The sequence below is a fragment of the Perognathus longimembris genome, chromosome 9 (genome assembly GCF_023159225.1).
Source record: "Perognathus longimembris pacificus isolate PPM17 chromosome 9, ASM2315922v1, whole genome shotgun sequence".
NCBI lineage: Eukaryota > Metazoa > Chordata > Mammalia > Rodentia > Heteromyidae > Perognathus > Perognathus longimembris.
Window position 1 is genome coordinate 67,179,820 of NC_063169.1, and position 17,929 is coordinate 67,197,748.

At 48.2% G+C, this 17,929-nt stretch overlaps 1 protein-coding gene across 1 annotated transcript in view; it reads left to right on the forward strand.

Moving 5' to 3' along the window:
- The window catches only part of Snx9 (sorting nexin 9), a 55,238-nt gene extending 37,960 nt beyond the window's left edge, over positions 1 to 17,278 (forward strand). Inside the window, exons 8-18 of the mRNA XM_048354372.1 lie at positions 1,561 to 1,686; positions 1,771 to 1,888; positions 3,380 to 3,510; positions 5,855 to 5,958; positions 7,090 to 7,193; positions 8,100 to 8,177; positions 8,830 to 8,906; positions 11,884 to 11,973; positions 13,332 to 13,446; positions 14,140 to 14,231; positions 15,857 to 17,278. Of these exons, the coding sequence (XP_048210329.1) occupies positions 1,561 to 1,686; positions 1,771 to 1,888; positions 3,380 to 3,510; positions 5,855 to 5,958; positions 7,090 to 7,193; positions 8,100 to 8,177; positions 8,830 to 8,906; positions 11,884 to 11,973; positions 13,332 to 13,446; positions 14,140 to 14,231; positions 15,857 to 15,904 (1,083 nt within the window). The 3' untranslated portion in view covers positions 15,905 to 17,278. The remainder of the gene's footprint in view (positions 1 to 1,560; positions 1,687 to 1,770; positions 1,889 to 3,379; positions 3,511 to 5,854; positions 5,959 to 7,089; positions 7,194 to 8,099; positions 8,178 to 8,829; positions 8,907 to 11,883; positions 11,974 to 13,331; positions 13,447 to 14,139; positions 14,232 to 15,856) is intronic.
- Positions 17,279 to 17,929: the final 651 nt, after the last annotated feature.

A 17,929-nucleotide genomic window follows, 5' to 3' on the forward strand; every position in this document is an offset into this window, starting at 1 on the left:
GGTCCTACCCTCTGGGGACCACATGGTGTTTGTTCCCAGAGATCTTCCCTTTCGTCCCTTATTAGACTTCCTCCGTCACCTCCCTGACGAGTGACCTCTGAACTCTCATACGCCATCCTGTTTTCATTCTTACCTTAAGACAGAACAAGGACTGGATGTCCTCTCGCTCTGCCACCTGCCTTGACATGGAGTCCTTGTTCCTTCTGCCCAGGATGCGTGGGCTTCCTCCTTGTCTTTCGCTCTCTTACCACTCTTGGATTAACTGCATGACGGAAGCCTGTTTTATAACTGTTTTCATGCCTCTGGAAACTCTGAATGAGCCTCTTTTCTAGAAATAGTTTTCTACTCTGGGTACTGGTGGCTCACACCTATGTTCTAGCTTACTCCTGAGACTGAGATCTGAGGCTCTTAGTTTAAAGCCAGTTTGGCCAGACAAATCTAAAAAGACTCTTATCTCCAATTAACTAGCAAAAAGCTGGAAGTGGAGGTGTGGCTCAAGTGGTAGAGAGCCATCCTTGAGTGGAAAAAGCTTAAGTCAGAGCCTGAGGCCATGAGTTCAAACCCACTACTTGCACAGAGAGAGGCAGAGGCAAGAAAGGCTCTGTTTATTGACCATGTGTTGGTTTTCTTGTTTGTTTGTTGGTTTGTTTGTTTGACCTTATTTCTGAATTATATAATTCAGGATTTTTTTTTATTACAATGTGAGAAGATAACATATTTTCAAGATAGTAAGAACTCCCGTTGCACTTCTTATGTATTGTGTCAGATCCACTGTTCTACAGCCTGGATCTCTGAGATCTAGAACCTTTTGCGTCACGAACTTTCTGACAGTGATCCAGCTTGAAGCTGGGGATGCGGAGGGTGGCCCAAGCAGTCCCCAGAGAAAATAGCTAGCGTGTGTCCTTCTTCTGAGGGGACGTAGTTCCAGGTAGCCTCTACTTCACAGTCTTCTAGATCTCAACCTCCTGAGTGCTGGAATTACAGGTGTTTGCCACCATGCTTGGCTCTGAGAGTCTTGCCTTTGAGGGATAAATAAGACATCCATTCTCCCCCCCACACACACATTCCCCTGCACACCACACGGCAAAGCAGTACATCTGTGGAATTGTTTATGTAGCTAGAATAATGCTGGTGAGAATACCATCCACAGGCCAGTTGTCCATTTAAAAATGGCTATTTCGTCTGCCCTGAGATAAGTGCAAAAAATGAGTACTTGGTAATAGTGTGACCGTGTGGAGGAGACCAGGTGTGCATATTCTTATTTCATCATACTTACCTGCGGTGGGGTAGGGAGTCCAAAACAATTAGCCAGCCCTTCATCACATAGAGCTTGCAATAGTGGGTCTAACCTCGAAGCCAGCCACCCCGGTGCACAGCGGTTGTCCTGCAAGTACGCTCCTTGGCCACGATGCCCATCAGGTGCCGACTCCCTTTCCCACCTCCTCAAAGAGAAGCAGGATCGGCCCACTGGAGGCTTCTTTGCTTTGAAGACTCATGTACTGCTTTATCGCAAGCGTATCTCTTTGTCGTAAAACTGTCTTTCTCTCTACCGTTGTGTAGGTTGGAGATTATGGCCCCATGTGGGTTTACCCTACCTCTACCTTCGACTGTGTGGTAGCAGATCCTAGGAAAGGCTCCAAGATGTATGGTCTGAAGAGCTACATTGAGTATCAGCTGACCCCCACTGTGAGTACCTCATTACCTGCTTGAGTCTCCTCCTTTTCTACAGTTAGCATTGCTAACTTTTTGTCTGTTTTTCTTATCTTGCAGAACACTAATCGATCTGTAAACCACAGGTACAAGCACTTTGACTGGTTGTATGAACGTCTCCTAGTTAAGTTTGGATCAGCCATTCCGATTCCTTCTCTTCCAGATAAGCAGGTCACAGGTGAGTGTGTGTAGTGCTGAACGCAGGACGACAGGTAAACCGGTGCAGTCAGATAGTCCTGTGAACTTGTGAGGTACTGGCAGGTTATAGAGCAAGAAGATGCACAAGGGAGGCAGGAGTGGTTAGTACAGCTGTGAAGAGGGACCCAGAGCAGAGACCACACACGTGGAAGTCACCACAAGCCCAATGGGATGTTTGATCGCATTTGCTGTCAGAAGTCACCACAGGCCCAATGGGATGTTTGATCGCATTTGCTGTCAGAGCTGGTGTGCCGTGCCCCAGATTCGCAGTGTGTGACCCAGGCCACATACATTGGATATGCAGCCCCGCTTCTCGGATGCCTGCCCAAGCACAGAGGCACTGTTGGGTCAGCAATGTCTGCGTCTGCCCTTGCTTGTCGGGGTGAGGATTAGCTCAGGTCCCCACATGGCTCTAGCTGGAATTCCACTTGCAGAAGCCTCTCTGCTGATGGTAAATTTGTTTTGTAGGCTCATAAATTCTCAGTGCTCCTTTGATGTTGACTGTGCAGTGCTTCTCAAGCAGACTGTTCCTTTAAAACGGAAACTGTTACCATACCATACTTCTCCTGGTTGCAAGTTCTAGGATAGGAGCTTTTATTATTGTATCATGAAAACAAATGCCTTTGCTACTTTGTGTTTTTTAATGGAGAGCAAAGCTTCCTCCCTGAATCCTTGTTGACCTCTGCTTTCTCCTCTATTTTCTTCCTCCTTTCTTCTCATTCTTGCTCTTTCTGTTTTTGTTTTCGAAACAAGGTTTCTTTATGTATCTCAAGTTTCCCTGGAACTGGCTCTGTAGTCTAAACTGGCCTTAAACTCAGGGTCCTCCTGTCTCAGCCTCTTAGTAGAGCTTGGATTACAGGCATGCAGCCCTACATCTGCCTGTAGAGTTGCTTTTCTTAGTTCTAAGTACAAGTACTCAGTTTTACTGCATTGGGCTTCATGTGGTCAAGCCAGAAAACTGACACTGTGTTTGTTTATAAACTAGGTATAGTCTTCTGTATTGAGATAAGACGTAAATCTTAATTAGAAGATTTGTTAATATAGTAAAATGGAAAGTCATTCTTAAAAAATGAGACTGGGCTATGGACTGGTGGTTCATACCTGTAATTCTGGCTGCTGAGGAGGTTAAATCTAAGAATTATGGTTTGAAGCCATGTGGATAGAAAAGTCTAAAAGACTGTGTCTCCAAAATAACCAGCAAAAAGTTGGGCTGGAGGCTTGGCTCAAATTGTAGGGTACCAGTGGAACAAGCAAAAAACTGCCAAAAAGTGAGTGAACAAACTGTTGCGTCCTTCCTTGGAGGTCTCTGAGTATTTCCTACAGATGTTTTTAAGATAATGAGAAATCACTGTAATTTGCCTTTTTAAAATAGCTTTTTACCAAGTAGCCAGTAGTCATAAAAAATAGAAAATCGTTGTCTCTTCCCTTTAGAGGGAACTATTTGTGCGTCACTCTTGTGTATCTTTTGCAGGTCGCTTTGAAGAAGAGTTTATCAAAATGCGCATGGAGCGGCTTCAGGCCTGGATGACAAGGATGTGCCGTCACCCGGTGATCTCAGAAAGCGAGCTCTTCCAGCAGTTCCTGAGCTTCCGCGACGAGAAGGTAGGCCAGCTCATCACGGTGCAGGCCCACTCCCTCCAAGCAGAGACACAGACACCTAAACCCAGCCGTAGAAGCTGGGCAGGCTCGGTGGAGGAACTGCTGGCAGCGCCCCCGGTGCACAGGGCCCGGGCAGGTGTGCCACTTAGGGAGGTTGTTTGGGAGGTGCTTTGAAAAGTATTACTGATCCCAGATGAGAGTGCTGTCAGCCCAACACGTCAGGAATGGGAGGAGCGAGTGAGTCCTCTGACTTCCTTTGGCCCCACAGCATCATGGGAGGAAAGCGAGTCGGAGATGAATGGTTCGTCTCAGTCACCTGTGACTGCTGCTCTCTTCCCGTCCCCTCGCCAGCCATTCTGTCAGCGCTGCTCACCGACACCAGGATATAGCTGGCTGCCTCCCATCTCACTACCAGCTGCTTTGCAAATCGCTTTCTGTCTCTCACTAACCTTTATTGGGCTCCTTAGTGTATCGTCCTCTTTTCTGAAGATGTCTTCTCTGTAATTTTACTTCTCTTACAACAAATATTCCTATTTCAGAAAGCACTCTAAAAGAGTTAGCTCAGAAGCACACAGGTGCTAAATATATTATGATCATGGAAAAAAAAATGCCACCTTTCTTCAAATAATAGACTGTCACACACACACCCTCTTGGAATTTTCAGACAGATTTACTTGCTAAACTCTTCTGTGGTATTTTTTTACTTAAATGAACACACTTTTAAAACTGTTGAAAGGGCTCTGTGTGTTTACAGACAGATGCATACTCTTAACACAGTGTATTATTGGGCTTTGTTTCCAGAGATTGTTCTTTCTACACCAGGTGTGTGTGGCACCAGGTAGTTCATTAGGCCACACTGAGGTGGTTAGCTCTGCCGTGTGCGTCTACCGTAATCAGTGAGTCTGGCCCGCTGCGCAGGCCAGCCTCAACTCCTGGGAGGAAGTGTGTATGTCGTGGAGCTTCCAGGAGAGCTGTTCCTGTGTGAAAGCAAACATTATGTTACATTGCAGTTACACAAACTACACTTCTGAAGGGCATGTTAATCCACAGTACAGTTTAGTAATTATAATATAGCCTAGACAAATGTGACTTCTTTTTTTTTGTCGGTCCTGGGGCTTGAACTCAGGGACTGGGTGCCGTCTTGGCGGTTTTATGCTCAAGGTTATCACTGTACCACTTTGTGCTACGGCTCCACTTCTAGTTTTCTGATGATTAATTGCAGACAAGAATCTCACGGACTTACTTGCTTGGTCTGGCTTTAGGCTGTGATCCTCAGATCTCAGCCTCCTGAATAGCTAGGACTTCAGGCTTGAAGCCACCAGTGCCAGGCAATCAGGAAGTTTGGTAATGTACTTCATTCACACAAAAAAAGACATCATCGTCCACCATGAGCAAGTGCATGGAAAAGTGCTTCCGCTCATCCACAGTTTAGGAAACGCAAACCGCAGCCACACTAGGTAAATAAGGAAGGACTGACCGTGCCAGGTGTCTTCCAACCGGGGTGACATGCCACTGGGACCCCCTGCTCTGTGGGGGTCTGTGAGTGAAAATTGGTTTTTAAAAAATTGGAAAGCAGCTTTACTGAACTGTCAAGTGAGGTTTAGCATGCAGGACTCGGGGTCTCTGCTTCTCTTCTCTGTGCGCAGTCCTGTCAGGAAGCCCTCGCTCAGCAGCCATGTCATCACTCCTTAGAGGTAGCTCCCACCAGTACAGCAGAACACTGTGTCGCCTCTACACAATAGAATATTATGCTCCCGTGAAAAGAGTGAGCTGCAGCTGTTCACAGAAGCGTGGATGGAGCTTGTAACCCTAGGTGGAACCAAAAAAGACAGGCACAAAACAGGGCACGTGGGGTTCATTGCTGGTTGGAAAAAGCAGCAAAACAGTAATTTGGGGGCAAATCTCTCCTTTGTTCTCCCCATAAAGGAGATAGTGGCACCCCTGCTCCTCGTACTTTTAGCCAAAGTGATGTCTTGTGGGTGCTCACTGAGAGGACTCATGCTGCCCTTGCTAGGGACACCTTGTGTGTCTGTGGGGAGGGGGGGAGGGAGAGCGTCAAATACGGCTCATCATCTTCTTTCAAGTTTCTTATCTGACATTTTGGAAAAGCATCTTAGAAAGCAATGTGGCCATTTTCCCTGCGCCACTGGGAAAGGAATTGTGTCAGCTCTAGTGGCTGGGAGGGCCTGGCCTCCTGGGGCGGCCTGGGCGGTGACGGGCTGCGCCCTGGGCTTGTGGTCGGGCTGATAGGCATCTGGGAGAAAGGGAGTGTGAGCTGCTTCTGCTCGGGGAATCTGGAGAACCAGTTTGACTGCTGCCCCTTTCACATAACTGTGCTCACTCACAGGAATGGAAAACCGGAAAGAGGAAGGCGGAAAAAGATGAGCTGGTGGGAGTTATGATATTTTCCACGATGGAACCTGAGGCCCCTGACTTGGACCTGATAGAAATGTAAGGCCCACGGCCCAGCTTCCCTTCTCCGCACCTGCCTCTGTGGTTTACATGGTGGTAATTCATACGGAGAGGGCGGGGTTTGGAGTCAGGTAACGAGGACCTCAGGTGCACACCTTAGTCCTGGCTTTCTGGCTCATAGATTTTCCAGTTGACACCGTTATTTCCAGTAAACCACAAGGAACCAGAGCGACACCAGCACCGACAGTATCCAGCAAAGCACATTTGTTTTTGGTTTATGGCGGTGCTGGGAATGGACTCTGCGGCCTAGCCCTAGCCCTAGCGTGTGCTGCCAGTCGTAGCCCCGCCCCGCAGCCCCGCCCCGCAGCCCCTAAGCCCGCCCCGCAAGCACAGCTAGGAAGGAAGGAGCTGTTCCCGCGTTGCTTGTGTTCTTCACGTTATTTAATCTTGGCTTCATGTAGGCTCTTTTTTTTTTTTTTGTCTAAGACTAGAAAAAAAAGCTGTTTTCTTAAAAAATGCATTGAGATATATATATATATACATATACATATATATGTTAACCAGAAATATAGACAAAAAAAGCATGAAAACACAATCCATTAATTTTTCCCCTTCAAAGAGAAATATAATCAGTGTTAATATGCTGTATGTAGACTTCTAAACCCTTCTCTAACTATATGCACTTTTGAAAAGTGTGTGTTTAAATTAAATAATCTTACTTGATATTCTTGGGTTTTTGTTTAACTGGTTTGGTGTTTAAATTTTGGTACCAGGACTTGAACGCAGGGCCTGACACATGCTAATGAGGCTCATCTTTACCACTGAGGTGCAGCACAGTCCCTGTATTCTGTCTTACAATCTTTCTTATCCAGTGGTATGTCAGGGTCTTTGCCGGCTGGTAGATCCTTCTTAAATCCTAGAGGTTCTGACTTGAGTGGTGCTAGGCGGTATGTTCTTTTTTTGGTCTGTGTTTCATTAAGATACTTAATAAATGAATAAGTAAATGAACAATCCCAACACTCCCCTAAGTAACATCTGAAAGTCAGAGTCCAGCCCCTCTGAAGGCTCCCTCAGTTGAAGGGCAGGTGTCTGCGTGCGGGGAAGCGAGAAGCGGGGGCTGTGTTCGCGGTGCCTTCGGCTCCCGCGTGACTGATGTGTCTCTGCCCTCAGAGAACAGAAGTGCGACGCGGTGGGGAAGTTCACCAAGGCCATGGATGACGGCGTGAAGGAGCTGCTCACCGTGGGCCAGGAGCACTGGAAGCGCTGCACCGGGCGTGAGTGCCTTTCCCTTTCCCGGCAGCCCCGCTGTCCGTGGGGTGCCGGGGCACCCTGCCCCGCACATGGAAGTGATACCGCTTTGGCTCAACCTCACCTCTCCCCCCCTAACAAAGTTAGACCAGAGAGCCTCGTCACAAACCACACTGTGTTTCATGATCAGTTATTTGGGGTCCTGTAATCTGTGGAAGGTTACTTCATCTGCTTGTTCCGAGTGAACTGATTTTTATTTCACAAATTAACCATGTATCCCAGGCTGGCCTCAAACTCTCATTCCTCCTGGCTTAGCCTCCAAGTGCTAGAATTACAGACGTCCCCATAGCCTGCAGCCTCGACCAAGCAGTAGTTCCTTTCGAAAGGCTACGGAAGCCCTTGCGGGGGCTGAGTGCACAAGCTCAGAGCGGCCCGTGATGCAGAAATCCCGGCAGCTCACAGCCACCCCAGAATCCTAGCTGACACGGGAGGAAGCTGGGGGGTCCGAAGGGAGTCACCACATCCCACGGGTTATCGGTTTGCCGATGGCTTGGGCTGCCGCATGGGCTTCCTGGGCCTTGTTTTCCCTCTCAGTGGAGATGGCGTCTCTGGATGTGGGGTGGGGGGCTGAGCACCTGCCTGGCGTGCCTCATCCCCGGGGGGTCTTCTGAGGGAATGTCCTTTCATCTGTGCAGGGGGCGGGGACATAGCGGCATCATCCACTAACTCGGCAAGGAATTCATGATAAAAAAGAGTAACTGAAGAAATCAATGATCCAGCAATCCTTTGTGCATCAGTATTTTATTAAAGACTATGCACTATTTTGGTCAGCCATCGTGTCTATTGCGAGGAAGTAGCAGCTGTTAGAAGACAGTCGTGTCTCATTTGAGTCTGCTCAGAGGTGTAGCTAACCATTTCTTTTTCTCTTTCAGCACTACCCAAGGAATACCAGAAGATAGGAAAGGCCTTGCAGGGCTTAGCCACGGTGTTTAGTTCTAGTGGTTACCAAGGTATATGTTTTTGGGGGGTTGTTTTTGTTTTCTTTAGTAAGACATCATAATTATACATATTTGTGGATTACAGTGTGGTATGTCAGAATGTGTATTCCCTGGGAACTGATACTTTCCTCTCCTTTATTGTTTCTTTATATTTGGAGCCTTCAAGCCCCTCTTCTAGCTCTTTGTAAAATAATACAATAGGCTCTTTGGATCTGTGGTTGCCCTTCTGGGCTGTAGGACACTAGAACTGACTCCTCCTAACTGCATTTGGCAGCCATGGTCCAAGCCCTGCCCTGCCCCTCCCCCCTCCCCCACCTAGCTAGTGTCCTCAGGGTCCTGCAGCCGACAGAAACCACACCCAAGCACCCTTGTCACTGATGCACACCTTGCCCTCACCATGGAGAATGGTGACTTTTTGTATTTTCTTTCTAGCCTGTATCTTCCCAAAGATGCAGTCAGCAGCACTAGGTATGGGTACCAGGGCACCCACAATCCCCCACAAGAAGCCAAGCAGTGCTGGTGGAGATTCACGAGACTGGGCTTGCTAGTTTGAAAATGCTTGAAAATTTCTAATACTTACCAATAAGGTGTGGGACAGAAATATTTATTTCAATGAAAAGCAAGGAAAATAATACAAAGTTGGTGACACTGTCTATCTTTTCAGGTGAGACAGACCTCAATGATGCAATCACAGAAGCAGGAAAGACCTACGAGGAGATCGCCAGTCTTGTGGCAGAGCAGGTACTGACACAATCATATGGCTCAGCTAAAGCTTATGCTGTCAGTCCACACACATCAGACAGACCCAGAGAAATGCCCTCTTGTTTTCTGTGCCTGTGTTGTCTTTGAGAGTAGTGTGTCTCCGTGTACCAAACTGGATGGGTAGATCTTGATGTGTCATCAGAATGCGTAACGACGACTGGGGCTGCGGCTCAGGGAAGAGTGCTTACTTAGCACTGGTGATGCTCTAGATTCAATCTCCAGCACTAAAAGAAGAAAAACTCTAAAGGAATGCCTTCCATTACGGACATCTCTGAATCGCTCTTAGCCATCAGGGGATCCTAATGTACACAAGAGAACACTGCCTCAGATCTGCTTAATTGCCTTTCTGAGCCTAGTTTTCCTCATTTAAAATGGCAGGTAGTGCTACTGTGTATGGTTCTTAGGATTAAAAAGAAAAATTCAGGGCTAGGGGGATAGCTCAGTGGTAGAGAGCTTGCCTGGCTTGCTAGAGGCCCTGAGTTCTGTCCACAGAAACACACACACACACACACACGCACATGTACACACACAGCGCAGTCTCAGCCTACTGCAAGCCTTTGTTATTTACTAGAGTCTTTGCCAATTTCAGTTCTTTGTGCAGATAATGGATAATAAATTCCTATAAAAGGATTAATCATAGTGATTTCAAATCCCTAAATTAAAAACTATAGACAAGCAGGATAATACTGTTTCATTTCTATAATCCTAACTACACAGGAGTCTGAGACCTAAAGAATCAAGGCTCAAAGCCAGCCTGTAAAGAAATGCCCAGGAGATTTGCATCTCTAATTAACCAGCAAAAAGCCAGCTAGTGGCATGACTTAAGTGGTAGAACTATTAGTAAGTTCAAATGACTTCTTGAAATATGTTTATGTGTACACATGTGCACAGAAACACACGTACATTGATGTGGTCATTGTCTTGCTGATACTTACAAAATACTAATTTTTATAACTAAGAAAAGTATCTATTAAAAATTGTTATTTAAGCGAAAGCAATTCTAGGCAAAAGAAGCAGTGCAGGAGGTATCACAATACCAGACTTCAAGCTCTATTATAGAGCCATCATAACAAGAACAGCCTGGTACTGGCATAAAAACAGACCTGAAGATCAATGGAATAGGATAGAAGACCCGGAAATAAATCCGCATACTTACAGTCATCTGATTTTTGGCAAAGGAGCTAAAGACATACAATGGAAAAAACATAACCTCTTCAACTACTGGTGCTGGGAAAACTGGGCAGTCACATGTAGAAAACTCAAAGTGGACCCTAGCCTATCACCATGCACCAAGATCAACTCAAAATGGATTAAGGACCTCAACATCAGACCTGAAACTACTGAAGGACAGAGTAGGAGAGACACTAGAACCTATAGGCATAGGCAGGAACTTCCTGAACAGAGTCCCAGGGGCACAACAGATAGGGGAGAGACTCCACAAATGGGACTACTACAAAATAAAAAGTTTCTGCAGAGCTAAAGACATAGCTACTAAACTAGAAAGACAGCCAACCATATGGGAAAGGATCTTCACCAGCACAGCAACAAAGGCCTAATATTCGTCATCTACAGAGAACTCAAGAAACTAACCCCCTCCAGACCCAGTAAACCAATTATTAAATGGGCAAAGGAACTAAAGAGAGACTTCGCAGGAGAAGAGATAAAAATAGCAAATAAACATGAGGAAATGTTCAACAACCCTGAGATACTACCTCATTCCAGTTAAAATGGCCTATACTCTAAACTCAGGCAACAACAAATGCTGGTGGGGATGGGGGGAAAGAGGAACCCTTCTCCACTGTTGATGGGAGTGTACACTAATACAACCACTTTGGAGAACAGTATGGAGGTTCCTCAAAAAACTCAGCATAGACATAGCCTATGACCCAGCCGTACCACTCCTAGGCCTCTATCCTGAACAACAGGATCCAGGATACCATAAAGACACCTGCACATCCATGTTTATTGCTGCACAATTCACAATAGCTAAAATATGGAAACAACCCAGATGCCTCACTACAGATGAATGGTTCCAAAAAATGTGGTACCTATACACAATGGAATACTACATAGCGATTAGAAATGATAAAATAATGGCATTCACAGGGAAATGGTCAGATCTTGAACAAATAATGTTGAGTGAGACAAGCCTAGAACACAGAGAACAAAGGCACATGGTCTCCGTGATAATGTGGTTGTTGGGGGTGCGGGGGAGAGAAAAATTGTTATTCAGGGGCTAGAGATTGGTTCAAGTGGTGGAATACCTGCCAAGCAAACACAATTTGAGTTCAAATCCCAGTATTGTCAAAATATATATTTGAGAAAAGTGGAAAAATGCAAGTTGCTGAGCCAGGTGCCAGTGACCCACACCCGTAATCCTGGCTACTCAGGAGGCTGAGATCTGAGGATGGAGGTTTGAAGCCCGCCAAGGCAGGAAAGCCTGTGAGGCTCTTTATCTCCAGTTAATCACAGGAAAAGCCAAAAGTGGCACTGTGGCTCAAGTGGCAGAGTGCCTTGAAGCTCAGGGACAGTGCCCAGGCCCAGAGATAAAGGCCCAGAACCAGCAAAAAACAACACAGCTAAAAGGGTTAACAGGTTTTTATATTCCCTACTAAAAATGCAAGCTTATTAAATTATAAGAACTTACCTGCTTATAAACACAGAGCGTCAACTAAACATTCCCTTATAGTATTATGTTTCACACTACCTCAAGATACCTAATTTTACAAGCTGACCTAAACCTTGCGCTTCATCATTTTCTTCACAGCACTGATCCAAAGTCTAGTGGTCTTGGAGATTGTGTTCTTGAAGGAAACGAGTGTTGGAGGTGCCTCACGTAGTTCCTCAGTGTAGAACACGGGTAGTTAGGCTAACACAGTCCCCAGACTGACCAGTTTGTTTTCCTTGACTTTCTGAGTCCCTCTACCACTAAGAGCCAGCCTGGGTCTCGTTGCAGCCAAAGAAGGACCTTCACTTCCTGATGGAGTGCAACCACGAGTACAAAGGCTTTCTCGGCTGCTTCCCAGATATCATTGGTGCTCACAAGGTAATGCCCCCCCTCCTCTGCCCCCGTTCACGGGACACCCTGCCCGGTGAATCCGAGCAGACCTGCACACCCCAAGTCTGCTGTTTCCGATGTTCATCTTTGGCTGTTGGGTTGTTCGTTGATAGAGTCTTGCCTGTGGTCTGGGCTGGCCTCACTCACTTTCACTATGTAATTAACCTTGAACTGAGGAGCAATGAAAAAAATGGTCACAATTCCCAAAACAAATGTTTTTTTTTAAACTACATTGAATATTGTTTGGGGGGAATTCTCACATTTTCATTCTGGTTAATTTCCTCTTGTTTTTTGCCATCTCCGTGTTATCTCAGTCCTGAATGAGTGTTTTGTCAATCTTGGCATGCAGACTCCAGTGCATCGGCACAGCCTTGGCTTTCTTAGGATGGTCTACAAAGGGCTGCTCTGTGATCTTAGCACTGCTGGCATGCGGCCAATCAAAGATGTGCTTCATAATTTAAGAACCAAATAGACTTTGTGTAACTTGAGATAACTTAATGTAAAACTTCGCAGTTAGCTTTCTGGTAGCATTTAATGCCAGCACAGTTAGAGCTCTAGGCACAGAGCCTAATATATGCATAGAATGTGGAGTGCTTCTTTCCTGACACTCTAAATAGTAAACTTTGACACTGGAGTGAGAAACAACTACCTCTTTCTCAGTGCTAACCTACGTTGATTCAGTGCCTCTTACACATCCAAATGCCAGCCAAGTCTTGTCGTTGACACGTTCAAGCGCCAGCTCATGAAATACTCAGAGATTGAGAGAGAGGCCCACTTAATGTACCTAACCACATGACTTTCTGAACCTACCAATGCCTGCCTCCCTATGTATGACATTTCAGCATCTTACAGATACTAGAGAGACAGTATGAGATTTGGTTTTCTTTTCTATTGTAACATTAAACTAACTTGAACTTAGTTACATTTTTTTCAAGAACAGCAGCCTTTTGGCTTCCAGAGATTTGAAGGAAGTTAAATGTAGAAGCTTTTCTCTGTTTTTGTTGCTTCATTGTTTTCCAGTTGAAGGCCAAGGCAGAGAATAAGTTAGTACTGCTGTCTGTCAGTCAGTTGGTCGGTCTGTCTATCTGTCTATCCATCCATCTATCCATCTACTCTAACTAACTTGTGGTACAAACTCAGTACCTCAGGCATTTTAGGGAAACATTCTACCTTACTCCTTGGCCACCACTCTTTCATTTGTTTTTGTTTTGGGGCCAAGGTTTTCCTACTGCCTTTCCCCAGAGGGTGTCAAACCCAAGGTTCTCCTACTCACTGCTTGGTGTTGAGCTAATGACTAGGCCTTCTTGTACTGCCTCATGAACACTGTTGCATTCTCTGCCTCACAGGGAGCCATAGAAAAGGTGAAGGAAAGTGACAAGCTAGTTGCAACAAGCAAAATCACTCCACAGGACAAGCAGACTATGGTGAAGCGAGTGGGCATCATGTCTTACGCTTTGCAAGGTAAGAAGGAGGGCTAGGAGAGCCGATGGAGACCTTCCTGCCGGAAAGAAACCCACCTGGGAACAGCGGTGGAGTCAGAAGCAAACTTAAAGGCTGTCGCGAGCCCCTTCCTACAGGATTCACTTGCTAACCTGCGATTGCGCACACTTACTGGATATAACTCCTGTGAATGTCAGCTGGTTAAACCCGTACACTTATTACTCTTCATAGACACACTGAAGGCTGCTTTTATCCCCTTGGTATCCTGTGCTGTATTAAATTCCATAGCCCATCCTTTAGCGGGCTAACTTCTGTGGTCCAGGACTACGGAGTGAAGAGAATTTGTAGGAATCATTTTAGACATAGTGTGACTATTGGCAAAAGGAAGGCATTGGTTAATTTGTAGAGGTGTGAGTGCTTTGTAGACGGAAGCAGCGAGTGGCCGTCCCCTGTGTTTTGTGGCGCCTGGCTGGCCCGCGCCTGGGCAGGTGGGCAAGGAGTCCATTAGTGCCTAACGGGCCAGAAAGGGCATCCCCACCGCCCGCCCACCCACCCACGTGCTCGTTCCAGGGATGGGCCCAGAACTGGCCCTGTGCCACTGTCAGCCAGATCGGGTGCTCTTGACGGCGAAGTCCCACCGAGCAGAGAAGCCAGCTAGCTGTTGCCATTTGGAGTCTTGGGGAAAACTGATGGCTTTGTTGCTTTGGTTTGTAGCTGAGATGAATCACTTCCACAGTAACCGGATCTATGACTACAACAGTGTGATCCGCCTCTACCTGGAGCAGCAGGTGCAGTTCTATGAAACGGTAAGAAGCGCCTCCCCCTTCCCTGCCTCCCACACACTTACACGCACAGGAGGACTGTGGAAGTCGGGCTCTTAATAATCGTTCATCCTAGCCGGAAGCCAGCGGAAGCTAAGTTCTGAGCAGGGTGGGGTTTTTTTGTTCTTATCTTCAGTTCCCTCTGCCTTTTCTGCAGGGGTACTTGTGGGTCTAAGGGCGTTTTTTGAGGAGGAGGCATGAGATGCTATGTTCTGAAGCCACAGGAAATGCTGACTGTGTGATCTCCCCTCCCTCTCAGCACAGGCACTGTGAGTGAGGTGATGTCACACTCGCGCACACGTGTGTCACACACACCGGCTTCGTCCTCTCAGCTAGAGAAGGAAAGCAAAGGCAGCCTTTGTGTGTGATCCTGGTTTTTACAGTTATTAAGCAAGTCGCCATGTTCTCTCTAAAGGAATGAAATGTTAAATATTTTATTTAGAAGAAACTTCATTCCTCGGCCCCGTGCTATTTTTGGCTGGCAGAGCGTGTGCACCACAGGTCTTGTACGCGTGCGTGGGACTGAGCCCCTGGGGACGAGGCCGGGGCTGTGTGTGGAGCCGAGCACTCAAGGGACTGCTGGGAGGGAGCTGGGGAGTGCGCTCCCCCGGGGCCCTGGAACCAGCCGGGAGCGAGGTGGGGGCACTGGGCGGACAGCGGGCGGCGGCCTTCACCGCGTCCTCGCGGGAACTCACATTGCGTTTGTCCCCGAGGAAATACTCGTGTTCGTTTCTAAGTCAGTTTTCTTGAAGTTTTAGCCATATGCATCATGGTATAACAGGGTTTTGCTAAAGTAGGGAGAAATGGGCGGGGGAGGAACAGACCAGAGTGTTTCCTACTCTTCTTGCAAGAGATGGGAGTTAAAGACTCCTGTTAAGTAGTTTGGGTTGTTTTTTGTCTTTCTCTTTTTTGTCTGTGTGTCAGTCATGGGGCTTGAACTCAGGGCCTGGGTGCTGTCCCTAAACTTTTTTGCTCAAGGCTAGTGCTCTACCACTGATCCACAACACCACTTCCAGTTAAGAGTCTTACAGACTTTCCTGCCCGTGATGGCTTCAAGCTGCGATCCTCCAATCTCAGCCTCCTGAGGAGCTAGGATGACAGGCAGGAGCCGCCAGTGCCCGGCTCTGATCAAAACTACTCATCCCCATCTAACCAAGCCTTCCCACCCATCAGCTGTAACTCCAGTTACCGGAGTGTGGCCTTCCTGCTCCGGAAGCAAACCTACTGACTTCTTCCACACACTGGAGCAAGTTAGGACACCAGGAATAGCTGAGCCGTCCGGGCCCTCTAGGCAGGCCTGGGGTCCGTGAGACCGCACTGCGGCCCCGGGGCTCCGACTGCCGTCCGCACGTCCGTCCGCAGTCCCCGCTGGCTGCGGTCCTCCACGAGGCTCGCCCGGGGCCTGAGCCGCCGCAGCCCCCGGGCGCTGGGAACCGGAGGCGGGCTCCCTCCTGCACCGCGGTACCCACTGCCGGCAGCGTGGGGAGGAAGTCTCCCCCGGAAGCGCAGAGCGGGCGGTGTCAGGAGCGGGGGGAGCGTGGACTGGGGGCGGGGGGGCGATGGGGCGCGGGTGGCCGTCCTGTCTCCATGTCACTCCACTCTCTCGCCAGATCGCAGAGAAGCTGAGGCAGGCCCTCGGCCGCTTCCCCGTCCTGTAGAGCGAACGGAACATGAAGAAACGCCGAAGTGCTTCTTTCTGACTTGGGCAGTCACCAGAGTCGTCTTAGTTTCCTCCCTCATAAAAAAAAAGAGAAAACCCGAAAGAAACAAACAGAAAGAAAACCAAAAACAAGAGAGAGTTTTCCACAGTGTTTTCTGTTAGTGAATTGCCTGCACACGCAGCACGCCGCCGCGGACGGGCATCGTGTGATTTGCACCCGTGGAAACCGTCTCGATCTTTGCACGGCCTTACTCGGGTTTGTCAGGATTTGGGATGGAGCGTAGGGGACGGTGCCCTCCACAGACAGTCTCCATAGAATCCAAGTTTACGTTACAGTGATCTTACAGTTGTCACCCAATGTCAGATAATTAATCACTAATTGCTTTCTTAAAATTATAAACTATGCCAGAATAAAAAGATATATGTTTGTATATTTTTATAACTTTTGGTCCTTTGGGTTCCTGGCTGCTCAGGACAGCCTGCCCCTCCCCCGCCCCCATGACACAGCTGTCACTCAAGTGCTCTATCTCAGGAGGGGGAACACGGGCCCCCCAGGCTCCCTGCATCCCTGAGATGCGTGGCAGGGCCCCGTGCCTGTCCGCCCTCGCCTGCCTGCGGGGTCGCGGAGCCGCGCTGCTCCCCCGGAGATCCACGGGGTCCTCCCGCGAGGCAGGTTTCCTACTAGAAAGAGGAAGTTAGGAACTTCCCGACCGCTTCCCCGGCTCGTGCGCCCCCGCAGTGCCCGAGAGCCGCAGGAGGAACGGCTGCCTAGAGCCTCCGGCCTCGTGCCTCACCTCAGCGCCTGCCCAGCAGCCGCGAGGCGGCGTGCTGCTCAGGGCCCGGTGGTAGAGAGCCGTGGTGAAAACCAGGGTGCCCTTGCTCCCCAAGTGAGGGCGTTTAGGACTGCACGGAGTAGTGCCTGCACAAGCCGCAGTGGCGTGAAGAGCGACGCAGTGCTTATCCCGACGGTCAGAGGGGGTGTCCTGACCCGGTACACCGCTGATCTGCCCACCCACCGCCTCCGCCTGCAGGCCAGCCCCGCCCGCCACCACTGCCTTACCACCCGACCTGCTGATCCTAGTCCAGAGGACGCCACGTCTGGGCCCACGTAAAGAAGTGAAACCAAAAACTAGGTAGATGAGGAACTCAGCGAACATGAACGTGAGAACTTGCTGTTCTTCAGTAGCACGGGTTTTGTTCATGTTTTATAAGTAGTTTTCCCCACTTGATCTTTCTTTTATAAAATCCCATAGAACAATGTTTATGACACAGCCATTTAATATATGTACAAATTGTAAAGAATATGTATATTTTACACAAATGTAAAAGCATGTAGAAGCCAACATATAAATAAATTGTTTAAAAAACTGTACAGTAAATTCTCAAATACTTTTTCAAAACACTCTGGTGCTTTTTTGCTTGTTATTGTTGTTGTTTCTTGTTCTAGCTGCCAAAAATGGTCCCACGTCTTTTCCCAGTCCTGGAAGCGTGTGGTAATTCCCAGGGCCGCTGGGAGGAGGCGCCGTGCGGCCCGGGCCCCTTCCCCTGTGCCGCTGGACGGGCGGGGGGGGGGTCCCAGGACGTGGGAGAGGAGACGCCGTGGAACCCCAGGACCGCAGTAGCCCACGGTGAGCGAGGAAAAGTAAAAAGGACTCAAAACGGAAGATAATCCATGAGGCACTTGGAAGACTCTCCTTCAGGTAGCAGAGTTTCAGTGACAAAGCCGGGTCTCCCGTGCTAACGTTTCTTTTTTTTTTTTTTTTTCTGCCAGTCGTGGGCCTTGGACTCAGGGCCTGAGCACTGTCCCTGGCTTCTTCCCGCTCAAGGCTAGCACTCTGCCACTTGAGCCACAGCGCCGCTTCTGGCCGTTTTCTGTATATGTGGTGCTGGGGAATCGAACCTAGGGCTTCATGTATTCGAGGCAAGCGCTCTTGCCACGAGGCCATATCCCCAGCCCCAAATGTTTCATTTTTAATCACTTGTAGATAGTCCCTTAGATACTCTAGAATTGCAGCTCTCCACC